Below are 21,949 nucleotides of genomic sequence, written 5' to 3'. Positions count from 1 at the left end.
ACAGGCCAGGTCCTCAAGCTGGCATAAACTGGAGTAACTCCAGGGAAGCAGCTTGCAGCCAGCTGAGGAATTGACCAGATACTTGAGGCTCAGTGAAGAAAGTTTGTTTTTGCTTCTTGAGACACATCTAAATTAAAAGTTAAAAAAAAAAAAAGCGTTGATACACAAATTATAGAGTGCCATGCTACTGCAAGTCAACTGAGAAATGCTTCTGGCTGGACATCCTGCACGTATTGTGATTGTCTTTGAGGTGTTACATTGCTACCTGCAACTGTTATTTTCACGATGAAACAAAAAAAGAAAACAGAAATGTTAAAGTCACTATGCAGAGTATTCAGGTATAATCTAATGTAACAGAAAAAATACAAGGCAACCCTTGAAATCTCTCCTTAAATGTAGACCATTTTTAAAATGAATTAAAATATGTACATATCTAATACTTGATTTGCCTTCTCATTTTGAAATGACAACATGTTTTTTTACTGATCCCAAGAGCAGAAAGGTCCATGATATCTAATGGGGTTGGTGTAAGAGTCCATAGTCTGAATGGATGTTAAATGTAGATTTTATTCTAGCAGTATTTTTGGTGCAAATGGTTTGGAGAAGACATAATGGTGGCTAAGTATTCTGTGATTTATTGGCTATTTCTAATATTCTTCTAATATCTTAACTGTTTCTTTCTTATGTGTTTTGTGGGAAATGGCATATTTTGCTAAGGTCCCATCCAGTTTCCACTGAAACTGTTGACTTCCATTGGCTTTGGTGTTACTTCAGCAAGAGTTAATCCAGACCTCGGGTTAAGTTAATGTATGGAATATACCATGTTTTTCTCATACTGATTTGATCCAACCAGTGACTCATACAAACTGTCCCCCTCCAGCTTAAAATAGGGTAATAAGCCAAGAAAAATATTAATTTAAATGTTGAAACAATTACCTGTGCTTGCACATATTTACAGAAAAAGTGTCTAATTTAGGGTTTGATTTTCAGCTACTTGGCAATGTAGCTGAAACCTAAAAGCAGATGTAAATTACACTGATGGAATACCCCTATGCTGAAGTGAAGGCGCGACTGTTGCTCTTGACTGTATTGACTCCCACCTGGATTTCAGTGGTGCCAGCCATGGTTGTAGAGGATCACTTGGTAAAATTAAAAAATGGTGTGGGAGTACAGCCTAGACCTGTGATAAGTGAGATCTGTTGGATACTTTGGCAGCTTTAAGGCTTGACTGGCCTGCCTGCCGAACGTGCAGTCACTAGCACCAGTGTAAACCAGACTTTTGTCTTATGTTGACTGGATCTAAGTGGGGGACTCCTAAAAGGCATCCCCTTTGGCGGCAAATGGGAGCAGAAGCCCAAGGTGTCTTTTCAGGATGGTAGATGATTTTCATCAAGATTCATGGCATCAGAGAAGACAGTTTGAAAGTTTAGGGAAAAAAACCCCAACAACCCATCAACAACCCCCCCAAGCACCCTCCCCGCAAATCCCTTTCCCTCACCCGCTTGTGTGCCAAGTGAAAACTGAATAATGATATATTCTAAAAATAATGAAAAAAGAAAGAGCAGGACCAATAAGCAGCACTCATGGCTAATGTATGGTCAATGTGATAAAACTCACCACGTTCTCACCAGGTGCCAGCAAAGGCAGGTGACAACTGGAGAAACAGGCTGCAGCACATAAGGGAGACCAGTAAGCAGATAATATGCAGAGCTGGGAGCTGGAAGAGGGCAAATGAACTGCTTTTTAATGCTGCAGTCTCCTCCACAAGTTTTTGCTTGTTGAAGGGCAAAAGGAAGGTGGACGTAGCAGGCATCTTACCTTAGTCATGCCTTATTCATGGTGTCTGATCTATGTCAAACTCGCCTGTTTGTTTTTCTCTTGGATGTTAGAAGCAAAGTTATGGCACTAGTGGTGCTTGCGGTGTTGTCCATTTCTTATAAAACTCGCAAATGTAGGTGTTCTGGAGGGGCTTTAGCTGACCAAGTGTCACGGCCTACAGCAAACTGATTAATAGTAAAAAAAAAACCACCCCAAAAACCAAAAAACAGGTGTTTTTAGGGCAAAAGTAATATAGGCAGCTAAGTGAGGTCGGATGAGAGGTGCCCTACAAGGGGCCGTTTTCCTTCGTTGGCGCAAAGGGCCCCGGAAGCGTTATCTGTGATGGCGCCATGGGATGTGTTTGCCAGGCAGTGCCGGGGTCTGACTGATGCACAGAGGTAGTTGACCCAGAGGTGGCGTTCGACCCAGCAGCGATGAACCATCCTAAATCTGGCGGCACAAGCGCGTACGTCGCCGAGGGAGGACTGGTGAATGTTGCTGCTTGTTAGGTGCAGAGCAGGGTTGCTTCTCGAGCAGAGCAGGAACCGGGCAGACGGTGGCCTGGAGCTGGTGGAGGGGGTGGTGGGGACCCGGGCAAAGCCTGTGCATAAACGGATGAAAGGGTGCAGCCATAACAGTGGCGCTCATGAGCTTGGTGAGGCCTCACTCTCGTCCACCTTCCAGCCAAAAAGGCTGCCCGGGAGCCAGCTCCTGCCAGGCTGCGAGCAGCTGCTCCCTTTTTTGATGTCCCAGCTTTAAAAAAATGAAAAAAGGGGAAGCAAACGGATGAATGGCAGATGCCAAATGAGCCCCTCAGTTGTCATTTGTGTTCTTCATGGCGCGTTTCGGTGCGATGGCTTTTGGCAACCTTCCTGCTGCCCTCCGGGGCGCTCGCCTCCGCGGCCGCCTGCAAGCCCAGCACCAGTCAGTGAGGTCGTGGCCTCCACGTGGCCTCTTCCTCCCGAGGAGCTGAAAGCCTTCGGAGGCAGCAGGAGCAATTTCGGCAAATCTGGTTGAATATAATGAGCCCTGTGTGACCAGACCAGTGTTTCTTACCACAGCCATGAACGACCTGAAGGGTACGGATGTTGGCTGTGAAAAATGGGGGAATAGAAGGGTTTAGCAACGGGAAATGAGGAGGAGGATCCTGTTTTTCCTCTGTGGTATCTATTTCTCTAGGAGAGCCCATTAGGGTTTGCTTCTGCTCTCTTTTCACATTCATCAGGACCCATTCCTCACTTTTTTTTTTTTTTTTTTGCCTTGCAAAACTTGGGTTAGTTGCATATCAGTTTGCAGGTTAAACTCTAAAGCGGTGACATAAAGAGGGTCCTTCCAGTAGCTGTTGGTGGGACTCCAGTCTGCGTTGCCGTTCCTTCAAACCCGCAGTGATTAAACTGCAGGGCTGGTTCAGTGGCAGGAAGGGTGATCCATAGCCAACGAGGGGCTGACAGAGACTTTAGCCGTTTTGACGGCTCCTTAACCAAACTGGAGTGGAAGGGGCAAAACCCACCGGTCTGCAGCATCTGACAGACTACAATTAATCTTTCTTAGCCCCGGGTGGAAACACCAGCTCAGGGCTTACCTGGCTCTGTTTGAAGGTGACATGGAGGCTGGCGGATGGAGCTGCTGCATGAAGATCATCGGGTTTGCTGTGTCTCGTGCAAGGAAACTGCTGGTAGGCGCTGGCCCCTTCTAGGTCTTGTTGTGTCCCCATTTGCAGGACGTGAGTGAGCTCGTCATGTTGCCACAATGAGATTCTTTTTCCAAAAATGTATGTGAGGCCAAAAATTCTCATTTAAGGTCATTCAGCCTCCCAAGGAAAACGTGGTCTTCTCCGTTCATTGCTAAGAAACCTTCCTCGAATGCTGAATGATCCTGCTGCTTCCTGAGTATTGGCACATGTGGCATCGCAGCAACATTTCTGAATGAAGCACTTTTTTTTTAAAACACAAAGTGTCTTAGAAATTTTCTAGCTGAAATGTTCTGACTTTTACTTTTTAAAATTCATTGAAAAGTCAAAGTTGACTTAGGACAGAGAAAAAACCCCCACAATCCCATGTTCAGTGTGCCATAATGGTGTATTACAAATCCTCTAGCAAAAAATGGGCTAATATTAGTCTTAAGACCCACTGCTGCTTTTCCTGTGAGATATATGCTTTCCTAGCTGGTGCTCAGCATCAGCCTTCAGGTTGAAAGCCTCTGTAAACTGCCAGGAACAGAGTTGGATCAATACAGCAATTAATTTTTTGGTTTTCTGAATTAAGATAAAAAATAATTTCTTGCCGGCCTGAAATGATTTTTCTCTTTTCTGGGGGGAGAAGGGTGGAAATGGAAACGATAATTTCAGTTTAACTGTAGCATGCATTGTACCCCAGAGTGACATAGCTTGTTTAAAAAAAAAAAGTTGTTTAAAAATGTTGAAAGAATATTCTTCAAGTCCTTCAGTTCTTTCCACTTTTTTCACCAAACATTATGTGCTGAATTTGATCTGAATCTTCTATCAATTTAGGCTTTGCAAGCTTGTATTTTTGAAAAATTATTTGGGAGGGGGAAGGGAGGCCATCCATCTCTAATCAAACTCCACCACCCCAAACTATTGCATCATCTTGAGGATGGCAGCACTTTATTATGAGATGATTTTCTATTCAGCTTTCATTCAGATATGGGTCATCGTGAGCTAGCTGCAAACTTGACCAGTTGCTTTATAGATGTCTATGGACACACCAGTGGAAGGTCGATAAATGCAAGAAACCTATCGCCATGGTAGGCTCTGACAGGACCTGTAATAATTAACCACTTGATAAAGCAGCTGTTAATGACTTATAAAGTACTTTTGAATGGAACTTTAATGATAAGTTATGAAGATATTGCGGGGGGGGGGGGATTATAACCATTGAATGTCCTGGGCTCTGCTGTAAAAATTATGAGTATCTGTGAATACTTTAAGAACTGGCGACCGCAGAAAAAGCTGTAGTTTCTTAGTGACAGGCGGGAATAAGCGCAATCGGGTAGTGGGACATATGTGGAGCTGGGCATCAGCCAGGGCAGCAGATGACCAAGCCTTTGGGGTGAACAGCTGCTGGCAACGTCATGGGTGACGGGGACAGGGTGGCACCCCCGGAGCTTGGTCGAGAGCAAAATGGACAAATTGGCGCTGGAGGGGGTGAGCAGGGCTCAGCCTGTCAGCCGAGGCCCGGCGGGGTAGGGAAACACGTGCATGTGTTTCAGAGGAGATCACCTTTCTGGAGGGCTTCACATGCAATGCTGCGCGGTAGTCCCAATGCCCGCCCCGTGATTTTAGGTGCTGCGTGACGGACCGCAAGGGTATGGCTGGATGCTTCCTCCAGCTGCAGGCACGCTGATCAGTGAAAGGGCTTCTGTGTGTGTGTGTATGTAAGAAACTGTGTGTTTTCTAAGGCGGGGGCTCTCTAATACAAGTCCTTAATGCCCAAAGAGAGCCTCAAGCAGCCGGTGCTTTGTGCTGCCATGGGCATCTCTCCAGCTACGCTCTTCACTTCGCCTGACTCACCACACCGGCGATTTCTATCGCAGGGAAGCTTGGCTTTCTGCCGCAGGAAACACGGGGTGGCAAAAATGTCCCCGGCCATACTGGGGTCCAAGGCCTGCAGCCCTTTTTCTAGTTCTTCTGCACGTTGCAAGCGCTGTGCCTGTGGCCTGCGCCTGCCCCAGATTCCCTCAAGCCCTGGGGATCTGGGAATAGCCACTCTCGTGCTGTGACGCCAGCAGTGTAATCTGTGTAATTTAGCTGTCAGCTTGCAATGTCTGCGCCTCACCCTGGCAATATTTACTATTGCAGCGGCATTAAATTGCACGCTTGTTTCACGCCTTTCCCCCCCCCCCCTCGTTTTCCTTTTCGGGTGATGTATTTAGTGTATTTGGCTCATTAGTATTTAAATCATATTCATAAATGGGTTCTTCCCACTAGTCTCCATTTTCACCTCTTTGATTTTTTCTTTTCATCATCACGGGATGCCACAGAGACTTTGCAGCCAGCCTGCGCTTGCTCTTTTTGTGTAAAAGGCTGCATGGTTTTGCTCCATGCCATTGCACTCCATGCTCTAAGCCTTTGCACTTCCCCCCTTAATGCAATTTTTTTTTTTTTCACTCCTATAGGGGTTTTTATATAAGCTTTATGCTTCTCCCAAGCTCTTGTTTCTTGTTTGTTGAGTCTGACCCACACTTAGAAGTAACTACTAGTTCTGTTTTTCTTAATTGCAGGTAGGGGCACGGTCAGACTCTTAATAGTCTTCTTACTCGTGGCTCTTAATTCAGCATCGGCGGTCAGGCAATGAGAGTGACATCAACCAAGAGGGTAATTCATTGACCCTAAGATTTTTTTGGGGGGGTGATTTCTCATACCTTCCTTTTTACTTTGGAAAATTACAGCTGGAAAGCATTGTTTTGCTCTTCAGATATCTTAAGCTGTTTAATAAATACAATCAGCAGAGCACAAATCAGCCTATTTTTACCTAAAACCAGACAGCCACTGGCTCCTGACTGTTAACTTCCCACAGCTGATGGGTGGGCACGGGTCTTATTTGGGATCCGGTGGCTTTTCCTAATGCTGAGATCAGAGATAAATCTCTGAATTTCACTAAGGCCGGGCTTGCCCAGCAACTCCCTGCCCAGGGAGGCAGTACACAGCTGGGGTGAGCACCAGGGGACCCGGTCCAAGCATCTGCGGCCACTAACACGTAAAAATTGCTAGTGGCAGCTACATAAATAGATTACAAGGAACCTCTTTTTGTTGTTTGGCCATGTACTGTGTAACTGACTGAAACTTAGAAAATACAAAAAAGGCACAGAAAACCACACTGAAAATGAAAACATTTATTTATTTTTTTCATTTGCATGTGCATTTTTTTTTCACCAGTAGTTGGTGTTCACAAAAGAAAAAAACTTTTAAGCTGACAAAACTTTCAGTAAACTTGATGAATACTGTTTAAAATATTGAATGCTAAGAAAGTTGCAGAAAATTCTCCACTTGTACCATTTAAAATGTGCTGAATATTAAAAAAATCCACCCCCCCCCTTTTTTTATTCAAAGATGGTTAAAAAAGTTCAATTTTGTGGCTAATATTCTGGTTCCACTTGTAGGTCATTGTCTTTCTTGGTGCAGCCTTTTTCCTGAGTTGCCAAGACTACAAAATACAAACAAGTTTTAAAATCCTGTAGCTACCTTCGTTTCCTCTACAAGGTTTCTGCGGGTCCGTCCCGGGACGATGGGTTTGTAGGAATTGCGGGGAACGAAGGAACCACATGTTCATTAGTGGGGACGACCCGCTGTGGGCGCTGCGGAGACCCAGGAGAAGGGGCTGCTCTGGTGGCGGTCCCGCACGGACCACGGTGACACTGGGCCTCACCCCGTGAACTGAGACCCTGGGGTTAGCTAGTGACATTGGCTCCCTCCAACGTCAAAGAGCTGTTAAATCGCATTGAGGACTTTCTAGGAGAGGGCACTGATGTAAAGTTAAAATGTGCAAATAAGGTTGAGAGGAGAAAGGAGCAGGGAATACAATATGCATATTTAAGGACATTTATTCAGTGTTCGAATTCTTATTTGGTTTTATCTTCCCTTTCGTAACTTCTTCATTCTTCCTCTTCCTTCAAATGTTTAACTTTTTTTAGGGGCAGTACTAAAGGAGCTCTTTACTACTGGCAAATCTTTTGTCCAGGAGGAAGATCACTAAGAAACAGCTCATGCCAGTTTTACAAGTTCCGTTATAATTTACAACAATAAATAGCAATTAATTTAGTCACTCTGAAATTCCATAATAAGAAATAAACTAATTGTGTTTCACAAAATTGGGTTTGTATTTCATAATGGTATTGTAAAATGAGGTCAGTAAGAAAAAAAATTGGGAAAACATGGCTTTTGTATTATACATAATTAAAAATAACTAATCATTAATAAATAAAATTCATGTATCATTGAAATAATTATGAAGCACTTCTAAAAATTTTAAAGGCAAATCTATTTAGGCCTACAGTTAACATGCAAGTTCATCCAACAAATAACACAAAAATGTATCATAGTAGTCAACTGTTGTATCAACATTCAGAAAGGTCTAGACAGCAGCACAACTTTTTCTCTATGGCAAACATCTCGCAACATATTACAGCAGTCTGTTTGAAATCTGGAGAATACCCGCTTGGTAATTAGACTTCTGTAGTCCATTTTGACTTTCAAAGTGTGATATAATAAATGGAGACTCTGTGGTGACACGCTTGACCTTGTGATAGCAAGGTCGGTACAGCATGAAATGAAGAACCCACCATGTCATCAGAAGACGACCCTTGAACAGAGGTATGTTTGATGTGTTAGCTCCCTCGGCTCTAGAAACAAGGAAATGAAAGAGAACCAAACAATTTGTGACATTCAACAGAAGTATTGATTTCCACTGAGCAACGAGAATTCCCTCAGATCTAGTAACGCCGAGTAACGTTTCAAAACAATACTTTCAGTGCTCTGATTGGAAAAATCCTTACTGTATTAGTATTGTTAGTTCTCATTGCTCTTTAAACTGCTGTAAAGGTAAGAAGTGAACTCTACTGAACCCGATGGAAAATCTGCCAAACATTCTAGGTTCCTAAAGTTTTTTTTTTTTTCTATTTTCAAAAGGGTTAAAAAAAGTAGGAAAGTTTTTTTTTCCCCAAACTCTTGCTAAGTTACACTTATTACTTCAACTAGCACGATGGTTACATGACAAAGTACTGCAAATTATCAAAAAGTACTGTACAGAAAATTACAAATTCATTTCAAAATACATTACACTGCTATGACTGAGATAAAAAGTGCTTTTTGCCAGAAAAGTGTTCTTCTGAAATAGAAGTGCCATATCCTTTACTTTTGCAATAAAATTCAGGTGTTTCACTCTGGTTGTGCTATCCTCTATTATCTTTCCAACCATGTTGGTATCTGAAGCCTTCTGCTTTGATGGCGGAAAGCTGAACAGACAACTGCCCGTGGAAGAGTCCTTCCGTGGGACAGTGCTTAATGTCACTGTGTGGCTGTCCCATCAGCAGCGAAGAGAGTTCACCGGTCCTTCACAGCTCCAGAGAGCACCTCGGGATTTTTTTGTACACTGCATTATTTTCACAGAGCTGTTCTTCCTTCACGAGGTTTTGGCTGTCCCTTCCCATGGTTTCCAAAAAGCCCTCTAGGATTCCTGCAAGGCTTCACCCGGCCTCTGTACTGGCCTCCTCCTGCAAGCTCGCTGGGGTCAGCGGTGCCTGTGTTGCCGCATGAGGGGCACGATACAAGAAGGTGGCCCTGCCAGCTTCAGAAAGGGGTGTCTCAGCAGTTCCTGCGCTGTGGCTCTCTGCGAGGGCTCCCGCACCAGCATCAAGTCTAAGAAGCCCCGGAGGACCGAGGAGACCTGCAACACGGCACTGGCATTAGGAGTGGAGATATTCATTTCCTTCCTATGCTGTTCTCTGCAAACTACTTTTTGCGGTGAGGCAAAATGCACACTGAGCCCTTATACAGCTATAAGATGGACTGATCTGAAGGGCCACACATCTCCTATAGGCCGTTACTGTTAAAACTATTGGGCTATCAGTGGGACATAGACCAGCACATGAGGTATGTGTAGCTTTGTGTGTGGCATGTGAGAAAAGCCACAACATGCTCTATGTTACCACTGAGGGCTCAGCTCTGAAATCACCTGGAAGCACGACTGAAATGGGAGGTAACCACACGTTTTGGCATCGAGTGTTGATGCACCAACTGACATGTAGTAGGGGGTCACTTGCTGACTTGGTCTAATCTTCAACCAGGGTGGGAAGTGCAGGGCGCAGCAGTCTTTGCCCAGCTCTTGTCTCAGTCACTGGCTGGAACAAGAAGCCAGCAGCTGGCACAGAAAGGCCGTTTATGGGTGGCCTAGACCTCCCTTCCTCCCAGCATGACTTCTGTGCAGGACCCACTGCTCCGTGTGGTACCTAAAGGCACAATTTATCCTTCAGGCTATGTCAGTGTTAGGCTATGAATTTACTACACCTTAATACATTAAGACCCATATCACATATGAAAACTCCAACCTTGTGTATGTCCTTCACCCGGGGCGGTAAGTTATCCCGGATCCTGCGCATTGCCTGGAGTGGTGGCTCGTTGAAATAGGGAGGTTCTCCATCTATCATCTCTATTACCATGATACCAAGAGACCAGATATCCACCTGTAACATACAATCCGTTCAGAAACACTGCTGGCAATGGGCTAAACATTTGGGTTCCTGTAAACCTCAAAGCTAGCTCACACTACTGTATCTGGTGTTTGCATCTGTTTTAAGCCAACAGTCTGGTGAGCCATCTAGTAATTTTTTTTTTTAACAGAGATAACAATTTTTGCTTCTGAGTTGTAAGTTCATTCAAGAAATAAATTAGAAACAACTTACAGATCAGATCCACAGCTGGCTTAAGTGACTGTAGTCCACTGGAATCACTGCTAAATTATGCTAGTTTGATAAACTGACTAATCACTCCTGCATTTCATTTCAGCTACACACATTTACACCCACTGAGGAGTTACCCCATGTGGGCTCTGTAATGCTACAGAATTGTGCAGCTAGTGGAAGAGTTAAGTATAATTCAGCTGCTGTGAAATCGGTTACTCTTTCTACTGAATACTAAAGACTACCCGGACACCATTTGAGACCCAAAGGCCAATGCAAGCACGTACTCTACCTGAGTCCACTTGCAGCTATCATAGGTAACCACATTACATAATCCCTTTGGAAAACAATTCAGCTCTGTCTAAAAAAAGCACCATCTTTTTTTGTTCTGGCCTGCTGCAAAGCTAGTCCCAAATCCTATTCCTCTGATGATTATAATTCCTATAATTTGCCAGCCCAAATATAGTCAAGGCCAGTTCATACCTGTTTTGCTCTTGTGCCAACTCTATCCTCCTGCTTAAATATATATATATATTTTCTTTCTCTTCTGGTAGGCAAGTTAAAGTTGTAGCTGTACATTTAGCCACTTTACAATCCTTTCAGTGGAAGGGGATCTCAGGATTGATGTTGTCCCTGAAATATCTCCTATAATACTACATAAACTGGGACATCAGCCGGGTGCAATTGCTGAGGGCTCGCTGTGGGTCAGGTGCTTGACCCGCTCCGGGCCAGCCCGTTCCCGGCTGCATGGTGGGAAGTTACAGCTTCCTTCCCGGACCTTGCTGCACAGCTCATTTCCCTTGCTGTACAGAGTGCAGAGCTGCTCTCCGCAGCTGCTGCTATAGGTAACACAAAGTAAAAGATGACTCCTGTTACCTTGGAGAACAGCAAATGAAGATTAGCAGCTGCGTCTCGGGCTGGGGAACAGTGAATCATGGCCATTACTGAGGGAGCGAGGGGATTGCTCCTCCGTAAGCCCGTGGTGCAGAAGTGCTGTGACTCAGAGCTGAGTAACAGCTGGGCTACAGCGCTCCAGAGCCCATGGTCCCCACAGACGAGCCCTTTCTCAGCTCATCTGAAGGTCTCCAATAAACCACGTGAATTGCCTCTTTTTTCAGACAGTTTGGCACTGCTTAAAATAGTTCCCAGAGATACGTGCGATTTTTTTTTTTTTTTTTTTTTTACTATTACGCAGCTAATGAGTTAGTTGACTGCAGTTTGGGATGAATTACTGCCTCTTTTAACCAATGTCCTTGTGGTGTGTAACTTGACAAAGCTATGCACCATTGCTCCCGGTGACAGACAATTTCAGCTTCAGTAGAAACCTGCTGAAGTTGTTAAATATTTCTACACAAAATTCCATCTGGGAAAATAAATATTATGCATTATCTCGGAGAACACCTCACTTTTAAAATATCTCAGATGCATTAATGAGCCTAGACTTGAAGCAGGCTTTAAAACCACAAGAAGATCCACAACCAGTTCCACGTTTCTTGCAACCATCCCCCAGCCCCCATACACACCTTTTTTTGGGGAAAAGAGATCATCTGTGACTCTAAAAGGCTGCCTGCACTGGGTACCCCCAGGAAGAATGCTGATTTGTCAGCCAGTAGCTGCAGGACACATGGAGAGCAGTCACAGCTAACCCACAACTGCACACACTCAGAACCCATGCACGTTTTATTTCCAAAGACTGAAATACAAAGATTCAAGGAAAATAAAATATCAGACTTAGAAATTCCGAGTGGAGAGTGTGCAGTTGCTGGCTAAGGGACAGATCACAGCAGGCACGTTGGTCTTCCCACGCTATTTCATTACTGCAATCCTGAGTTCAGAAAACCCTGTGAAGAGATTTCTCTCTCTGAGAAACAAAAAAACCCCCCAACCAAACAAAAAGGAATGAGAGGGTGCAGAGATGAGTGCTACACAGTGGGGGGCAATCCAACCCACATGACTTGCTCGTACATTTGGGACACCTAGGGAGGCTGTTTTTCCCTAACGAAATACACCCGCGCCTTCGCAGGCCAGCCTCTAGAGGAAGGTGATCTTGGCCAAAGGTAGACTTAGTTGGATGTAAGCGGCGAGGATCTCTGCCTGGAGGGCTGCACGAGTACCCGGCCCTCTCCACTGGAGAGGCTGGCATGACCTCCCCTTCCACGGCTACATTTTAGCCTGCAGGTGGACTGGCCCTTGCCCTGTCAGTGCATGCTGCACCTGGGGGCAGATGTGAGCTGGTGCTCTTGCAAGCAAATGTCTGATGTCCCGGCTCCCTGATGGGACTTGGCCATGCATCGTGGGTGTACATGCCCATATCTGCAAAGTAGGCTTGTAAGCGCCGTCTGAAGGTCATCAAAAGGTATTCAATAATGTGAAAACAATACCAATTATTTCCTTTAATATAACACCCTAAGCTAAAATATAAGGGGACTACATTGGCTAGTGCTCAGAACAGAATAGTTAGTTATTTAACCACATTTCGTGGAGAAATGCTTTAAAACAAGGCATGATATAATACGCCATGGCAAACAACTGCTGTTATTTAGCACGTATATGTAAATGGATTTCAACTGTACATTTCTCACAGGGATAGATGTGTTCAATTAAGGCACCCTGTGCTTTCTCAAGAAGAGAGAAAAGCCACCCTCGGTTCCAGCGGGCTTTAGATACCCTGTTATACTTACTTCAGTGCCGTAAGGCAGCCGAGATATCACCTCTGGTGCCATCCAGTAGGGTGTTCCAACCAGCGATTTCCTCTTGGGGACTTCCTTAGAAACTTGGGCACAGAATCCGAAGTCTGACAATTTTATCTAAAAAAAAAAAGGGAAGAAAAAAAAAGAGCCCTTCTTGAATACCAAAGAAAACATTCCTAAGGATGACTTGCCTCCAAGAGAAACATGTCTCCAAGAGACAAGCATGGATGCCAGCTGCAGCAGGGATGAACGGGGACTGAACTGCAACATTTGCCTGGGACAGGACAGCAGCAAGCCAATTTTGGAAGTGTGGCTAGAGTAGGTAATACAACCTGCAAAACATGCGGCTAATTAAAGTGAAGCTTTGTTAGGAAAAGAAGTAGGAGAGACTGTCAGTGGTGCTCATTATTAAGTTTGCCCATCATATCTTACTGTCTCTCTACCAACAAAAGATGCAGAGGTGATAAATGGCTTACAGTATTTTAAAAATATAACTGAGAAGAAAAGCAAACAGCTCCAAAATAACAGTATTTTGTAAAGAATGTATCATTGCATACATATAAAAGCTATGTTTGTAACGTGTATGTATGTATACTGATATTCAAAACCATATTGCAAATGATATATACCACTCCTATTATGGCTTTTGTACCTTGGACATTGAAGCTTAAGGGGGTTGACCTTAGCTTAGCCAGGCCTGGGTCACCATTGCACTGGGTGGTGTACAGTAACAGGGGTTATCTTAATGTGGAATAGCCTCCAGAAAAACCCTGGTGATTGCTTCGAGGCCTCCAAATAAATACATGAAAAAAAACAACTCCTTTAGCTTTAAGAAACAAGCTTATTAATCATTTTATATTCACAGAAGATGAAAAAAAAATGAACATATCAAGTCCAAATCAGATTGTGTATTCAGCCTTTGGGGATATGAAGTAAACCCAAACAGCTCCATGACAAGTTAAGTGGGAAGTTCCATAAATTGCTGCATTGTGTAGACCAGCATTTTATTATCAGCACTGATTTGTTTTCTTTTGGATTCAATACAGACATTACTTTTTTTTTTAAACTGAGGGTATTATTTTTAACAGAATTACAAAATAATTGTTGGCATTTCTAAAACAAAGCCAGTAATAGCCAAGTTCTCCATGCTAAACGTATTTTTCAGTTTACAGGATGAAGAATAGATGAAATAATGAGTATTTTGGAAGCAGAGTCCAATCTTCTTTTGTAGGAGCACAAGAGCTTTTGCATATCTATTGCTCATTGGAGTACATAAAAGAAGACGATCTTCTAAAAAAAGATAATTGCACAATACAGCCATGAAGAAATCTGCAATGCAGATAATAAGTACTGGAGTAATGAGTATAATGAGGCACTGTATGCAGATCCTGAAAGCAGATCAGATGCTATTTCAGCAACATGGACTGAAATGCAACTGAAAAACTCTTCTATACCTGGAATTTTCTTCCCCAGACAGAATTAACAGGAGTGCCCTGCATCTGCTGCAGGACAAACAGCCCTCTCACTTGGCGAAGCAGGAATTAAATTATAAAGGACAGCTTTGATTAGGGAATCAGATCAGGCCTGGAAAGGGGCTGTCCCTGAAGCTGGAGGAGTTTGTCTTTGCCTCCAGGTGGGACCAAGATTTTACCTTCTGAAACAGATGATCTGGATTTGTTTCCAGAGGTACTGGGTGGTCTTGGGCTAAGTCCAACTTACTTACTAAGTTTTGCTTTAGTCTGATGTGTAACTCCGGTAGAGCAATCCTTAAAACCCTGATTACAGGCCCCACGAGTATGTTAGTTTTCACTGATTACCCTAATGGGCCATAAGATGAGATCCAAACTAGCAGTCAAGGGCCTAACTTAAGCAGAAATTAGGCTCTTATAATTAAGCGTGATCTGCCTCCCTCTGCCTAATCCTTTAGGCGCCCCAAGTTTTAGGCACCTAAAGTTTTAGTGGTGCGTACGCCCAGAAGTATCACGGCCCAGACCCATCTTTCTCCTTGTAGGGAAATAGCAACTTCTTTGGGATGGGGATTCAGTTCAGTCCACAACCAGCTCTGTGGCTGCTGCTTTGCTGCCCTGCAGATAGGCATTTACGAGGCTTGAGGATCGAAGGTAGGCTTTAGTGTAAGTGTCTAACAGGCGCCCATGAGGTCACGAGGAAGATGACTAAATTATCACGTCTCAAAGTGTCATCGCTGCAGTTTGAGTAATGGGGAGCTGTCAGGTGAGACAGTGTGAAAAATCAGGTAATATCAACAGTCTCACAAGCTTATGCATGATAAAAGGTACGATTATAATAAGGTAAGTATTTCAGTAGTAATTTATAATATCTCCTATTAGTACAGACTGAAGTTAGTCTTCTAATCAGCTTAGGAGAACAGAGCAAACAGAGTATAAAAGGTTACATAACTAAATACAGTAAAAAGAAAATATTTCTGAGAGGCGGTAGGGTAGGCGTAGTACAGCATAAAAGAAGGTCTCCTGTTACATAAGCATTATCCCTGTGGGATACCTTCCACTGCCACTGCATCCTGCCTGCTCAGGTCCCCCACAAGGGGCTGCATACGCAACGGCGACGTTAACCGTCTGCCAGGCCATGCCTGCCTTTTTCTGACTTAGCTCTGTAACAAGCTATTCACAAAACTTACTACTGAATATGTGTTTTCACTAGTTGGGCTCAACAGTCTGGTAGCAGCTGTGCTGTAGAGCCTAATCTGGAGCTGAACCACCACATACACAGTTCTAAGTAATTAATTTCTTAATATAATCAATAAAAACCCAACAGATTAGGCTACTGTTCCCCAGACCTGTTTATGCATCTTGTATTACACAGTCATCGGATTAGAAACGGGAAGAATCGAGGGATGAAAACTGCTCGTCTTCCTCCCTGGTGGGGAGCTTAAATGCTGAGCTGCACTTTCCCTTCTGGGCAGTTTTCTCCCGTTTTAGCTCTATCACTTTTGCATTCCTGGAGTGGCTTCAACTGGAGGGGCCTCCTCAGCCTAACGAAGCCGCTCTGCCTCTGCTGGTGAGGAGCACAGACCCCATGTCCGCAACTGCTGGGGATGCTGGGCTTACCTAGGCGGAGGCACCTGCATGTTGGAGGGGGAGCGTCTTGCGGCCAGGTCAGTCTAGAGGCTGTTCAGCTGCATTAGGACTGGGATCAAGAGCCTAGTTCTTACGTACTGCAATTCCCAGCGTGGAGCAGAATAGCTGCTCGTTGACTCAGCTTCTTCTGTTTTTTTTTTTTTCCTTTAATTTTTTTAGATAGTGTCACGTTGAACAGCCACACAACATGCAGAATTACCTTCACTCATTGTACACCTTTGAGTATATGTTATCCCCGGCAAGTGTGGGCTACGTCGTGCTACCATTTGCTATTTTAAGAAAATCACTGCTCTGAGATGGCATCGCAGCTCCTAGGTTTCTTCAAGGAAAGGTGATGAGGGGTGGCAGTCGCAGGAGACACCGACTGCCTGCCCACGGGGAGCTCACAACTCTCTCCGTGGGTTTAATGAAGCTGTTCCCATGACAGACTCTTTGCTTGGAATTAACCCATTTCCTTTGCGTTCCAGTGAGAGATCAAAGTGAAAGCACTGAAGACTCACCCTCCCGTCGCTTGTGAGAAGGATGGAGTCACTTTTGATGTCGCGGTGAATAACCCCTTGATTGTGCAGGTAGGACAGTGCTCTCAGGACAGATAAACAGACAGTAGCTATCTGCTCTTCGTTCATTCTAAAACAACAAGGTGCGAAAACAAGCTGAACATTAATGAAGAAACAAGGAAAGGGAAGGAGACTGTGAAACCAGCAGAGCTGGAGTAAAGAGAACAACTACCCCATTCAAGGCAGTTAAAACAATTGTAATAACTGGGACCCCGTAAGAAAACCACAAAGCCCAGATCTGTGTTCCCAGCTTCTCCTCACTCTGGGAGGTGGTTGGTCTTGCTGCTGCTCAAGTCTCTCTGTGTTTGGCAGGGTTTAAGTCACAGGCTGTGACCCAGATGAAAGTCACCCACACATGGGACCTGGGGCTGCATGGGAGTTGCACTGGGGAAAATGTCCTGGGCTTGTTCCCCAAAGCGCCAGCTGGTGTAACACGGTGGCAGGAGTGCTTTCTCTGGGTCAGCTCCTACTGGGGACATCAGTTTAGGAGATCTGCTTATGAAACCTGAATAGATTATGCTTCCTTAAGGATATCCAACACATAAGTCCACGAGAGCCACTGGCCACTTTGTACCGCTCCACAGTTGTTATGAATTGCTATGAAGAAACTGATAGTGTGTGAGAAGCATTACTATTTCTACATGCAGTTTAATGCCTCTACACATCTGATGCAAAGACATGAATTGCAAAGACACGAAAGGCAGAACCACAGAATATAACGGCCACTTCCTCCTCTAGCCAGAGGTCTGTGCTCCAGCAGTATAGTGACAGTAAATTAAGTAATACTTCAAAAACCTTCAGCTGTCTCAGATTTATTTCAGCTGCTACCTGCCCCAATAGCTGTGGGCTGCCCTGCAGCTCTGGCACTCTTGAGCTTGACAAAACTAGAGGTTTTGGCCAGCAGTGATTCAAACTGGAAAACAGCAGCTGCAGCATGGGAAGCTGTGGATCTGGCCAAGCCTTCTCCCTTCCCTTTTCCAGGTCCCGATTTTACGAGCCACGACTGTCCTACAACACACTGAGAAGCTTGCTTGAAGAAACAGGGCTTTTTGCCTTTAGAGGATGTTCTTGTCTGAAAAGCAACCATACGGAAATAGTACTGTGTGGCCCAACAGAGCCTTTTCCTGGGCAGCATCTCCCTGGTAGGACTGGGCTGTGCCATGAAATGGTCTCTTTTTACTGCTATTAGCCCCAGGCCACAGATAGTGGCAACGGGGCTGCTCCAGACCCCTTCCACGTGCTGGTACACGCATCTGTCCTATCTGCCAGTTCCTGACACACGGCATGGGGAACATGCACAGCCAGGAGACCATTACGGAGCAACCCTCCAGGTGTATTTCTGTAGAAAAAGGGAAGATTATATGTGAGGAAGAACTTGGAAACAAGGTCTGGATAAGTTACCCTATAGCACTAAACACGTGTAGTATATTACGTGATGCACTGTGTTAAAGTGAATCTGTTTCCCTCTGGGAAATAACTGAAATGCCTTCTTTACAATAACTTGCCGAGAAGGATAAATCACTACTGAGATAGAATCACACATGGAATAAATAAGAGAAACAATACTCTCATTTTGGAGGAAAAATGTCATGCCCTGGGTGTAACTCTTGGAGAGTATTTCTTTTGCTTGTATGTATATTATAAAAATAATAACTGTATTTCAGAAGAAAAATATATGAGTTATCTAGTCATCGTGTATGTGCACACGTGCGAAACCCCATTCTTCAAAAAGAGGTCTGTCCCATGGTTAGAGGCTGGCAATGGCAGTGCAAGGGAGGGGAGCTGATGAGTGGTACGGCAGGCAGCCGTGTGTCCTGGCACAGCAGCCCCGTCCGTCGGGCATCCCGCGGCTGCCAGGAAATGACGGGGGAAGCAACGAGCCGTATTTCCTCTGCGCATTATCACTCACCTTGTGCTCGACTCAAACCAGCACAGTTCCCAGAAACTGCCAGCCCAAATCCTCTCTATTACACTAGCAGGAAAATACTCAGGGAGATTTCTGCTTTAACTTTGTGACGCAATTGGAAGTATTTCAACACAATCTTTGAGGGAAGGTCATAAAATGCAAAAAGCCCAGAAGATTAAGGAATGACTAGTGTGAGTAAAAAATGATGACAGCTCTTATGAAGTGGTATCCTGGGAACATCTGTTTGCCATTAAGCTCCTGTCAGAAATAGTCAAGATATAGTGATTTTAATGTTTTGGGGAGCAGAAGTTAACAAACAACTTGCAATAATGTGATTTATTTCAGCATGTCAGCTAAGGCAACACTTAAAAATAAAATACATACTTTAAAATTATTTTGGTAGGACCTAAGAATGTCATTAAACTATGAGAGAAGACAAATTTTGGTGTCTTGTTTACTATTCGTTGCTTTTCTTCTTGCTCACCTAAATATCCTTCCAATGGATTAGTGTGTAAACTATTTTTTTTATTCAAGGGGAAGAAATTAAATAAATAATTCTTCTTTCCTATCTCATTTCATCCTGGTTATCAGAAGAAGAGTGAAGAGTAGATGTAAAGTGGGTTGTAAAATCTGTCTCCACTCAAGAGAAATTGGCAGTGAGGTTTAGTACACTACAGCTTTTGTACTGGCTAATCACCTTGTTGAAAGTCATGATATTAACTGAAACACAGGAATGACCTCTACTCTAAACACAAATATACTGCTATAAAAACACTTATCCCATTATGTCTTAGGCCTGGGTCACAGTTAACATTTTTGACAGCATGCTTATATGGGTTATGAGTGTGCAAAGAAATCACCCCTACAACCGACATAGTTAGGACAGCAAAAACAACTGTATAGAGATCACTATGCAGGGAAGCAAAGCCCTTTTGCCATTTCAGTAATCGGTGGATAAAAGTCATGTCTCTGCTAGGAGATTAGCTACTAAAGCTTTCCCAGCAAGCCTCCTTCTACCAAGAAGCCCTCTAAAATATTTATTTCCCTTTCACTTAAGGAACGGCTATACTGCTAGGAATTCATCTGCAGTGGTTTATTTATGCTAATAAAGTGAGTATGCTACAGTGTGTGCGTGTGTTTATGTATATATATATACATACACACACATACAGCTATACATACATATATGCACATGCAATATATATACCCACATATACATATACATAGCCAGGATGTGTCCAGCTTTTCTCACCACAAGGTGAGGTATGAAGGGACACCAGTGCTGATGGGGATGTAAACGTGTGGGCAAGCGAGGTGTGGCTGGGGAGGAAGGCCGGGCCTGGTGAGAGCTCACGCTGGCCTTTGCAAAGATGCAACGGTCGGCTGCCAAGGCATATATGCTCCCCTAGCATGGCCAATGGTTTCGCTTATCCCCGCCCTTGACAGACGTCAGCAACCACTTAGCATCACTAACTGCAAGGGGAGGGTTTGCCTTCCCCGGAGTCAGTGGAAGTTGTGCCAATGACATCAAGGAGCAATGAAAAATGGGAAGATGGGCCTGAGACAAGAAACACAGGAGAAGGAGAAACTGGCTTGATTCCCAGCTTAAGGGGTATCTGCATTTGTATTCATTAGTATTGTGAATGCTTCCCTCCCTCTTTTCTTCTGCTACAACAGGAGCTAAGATTTCAGTACCTCCCTGGGAATGAATCCCATAAAGCACTGTTATGTTCCACAGTTCCTGTGCGAGAAACACAAAACCCTAAACTCAGGTCTTCGCAGATGAAACTTGTCATTCGCCTCGATGGTGCAATCAGAGAAAAATAAACCTACTGGCTATTGAGCACAGCTGGGTATTTTCAGATATCAAAACCCGCTTCTGCTACAAAAAGAATTAAAGACTAAGCCTACAGCAAAGTTCCAAGAACTTTTTGCAGGTTTCTCAGCAGAACGACTTCCTGGACTTTACTGGCTTGGCTGTGGCTCAGGCACACTTCAGCTGTCTCATGCTTAACCTGAAGTGATGGAGAGGTGGGCTCCTCCAACCTCAGCCAGCTCCTCTTTCTTCTTGAAGTCCTCACATGGCACAGTGTGGATGGAGATGCAAGGGAAAGCCACCCTCATGCCTCGGCTACGTCATGGGCTTTATCCTGCCCGTCTGACACAAGGCACTGACAGGGTGCTCCTCCAACCTACCTTGTGTGAGTCACTATGTCTGTCAAGGCACCGCCCTCCAGGAACTCCATCACAACCCACAACTCATCCCCAACCAGGTAACTGTTGTACATGTCGACCACATTTTCGTGATGGTAATCTCGCATGATTACAACCTGCGAGAAAGGAAAAAGACTGTATGTGAATTATTACAAGCATTATCTGACGCTTCTTTTGACTTTTTTCACTGTACTTTCCTCTTTGTACTTAGTAAATGTCCTGCTATGAATCACATTCCTGCTAATCGTTACACCAACACATAAACAAAATCAATGTATTTACATAAAAATGACACTCATCACAAATACAATAGGAAAGAGGAAGACTCTTCAGCTGCTAAATTGTAAGTGGTAAACAATTATTATTTTTTTCTGAATGCAGGGATAGGACTATTCATTTCATTGCTTTTTTTTTGCCACCTGCTTTCAGTACAACAAAGATTTTTTTTCACTCAATCAATCAGTGAACCCATCAAAGTCTTCTCCATCACGTAGCAATGTAGCATCAGGTACTTTGCAAGGAATTTTAACAAAAAGTTTAACAAAAATTTGATAATATAGGGAATATTAATAATGTGACTCAGTTAATGGACTCTGAGACCCCTGTGCCACTGACCACATCATAGGCAGTAAAATAAGAAGGGAATCAGGATTCGGGCATGGGTATCCCTAGAGGGCTAAGGAGCAAATTGTCTCTATGTGTTACAGTATAAGTGACTGGAAAGGACAAAGCTCAGTTCTGCTTCGCTCACGGATCCTCACAGGATCACGTATCCTGTACAAGGAGTTGCTCTTCAGCGTCTCTGTGTGGTCCAAGAACAGAGAGCTACAACTGACACTTTGAAAAATAAACCCCTAAGGCTTGGTCTAAATCCGAGTGTTAACGCTTGAGCTGCTCTTTGAAATTCCTCGGTGATTTTGCCGACTCTCTGGAGAAGCTTGCGCTCACTGGCTGGCATGGAGTTTTGTGATTATACATAAATAATTCTGATATCCAAGCGAGAAAGGGAATATTCCAAACTGATTTACTTCCATGTTTTTTATTGCCCATTTATAATTAAAACCCCCTACAAAGATAAAGTTTTTCTCACTCCTTACAATAATTTGCCTGGAAATGGAATAATTCTTCACTTAAATCTGAGTGATTTGTTGGTGAGGAAAGAATGATCACTAATATGGGGTAGACAGAGTTATGCTTTTAAAAATGCTAAGTAGGTGTTAGTCTTAGGTTAAGTGC

The 21,949-nt window shown here is 43.9% G+C and overlaps 1 protein-coding gene across 1 annotated transcript in view; it reads right to left on the bottom strand.

Moving 5' to 3' along the window:
* Window positions 1–6,698: 6,698 nt before the first annotated feature.
* PAK5 (p21 (RAC1) activated kinase 5) overlaps window positions 6,699–21,949 on the bottom strand; it is a 141,348-nt gene continuing 126,097 nt past the window's right edge. The window contains exons 5-9 of the mRNA XM_067294658.1: window positions 20,696–20,829; window positions 16,537–16,663; window positions 12,912–13,037; window positions 9,880–10,014; window positions 6,699–9,218 (exon numbers count right to left, since the gene is read on the bottom strand). Coding sequence (XP_067150759.1) covers window positions 9,063–9,218; window positions 9,880–10,014; window positions 12,912–13,037; window positions 16,537–16,663; window positions 20,696–20,829 — 678 coding nt within the window. The 3' untranslated portion in view covers window positions 6,699–9,062. The remainder of the gene's footprint in view (window positions 9,219–9,879; window positions 10,015–12,911; window positions 13,038–16,536; window positions 16,664–20,695; window positions 20,830–21,949) is intronic.

This window comes from Apteryx mantelli, chromosome 3, assembly GCF_036417845.1.
Source record: "Apteryx mantelli isolate bAptMan1 chromosome 3, bAptMan1.hap1, whole genome shotgun sequence".
Classification (NCBI taxonomy): Eukaryota; Metazoa; Chordata; class Aves; order Apterygiformes; family Apterygidae; genus Apteryx; species Apteryx mantelli.
Note: the sequence above shows the minus strand (reverse complement) of the source record. Positions and strands in the feature narration are given on the sequence as shown.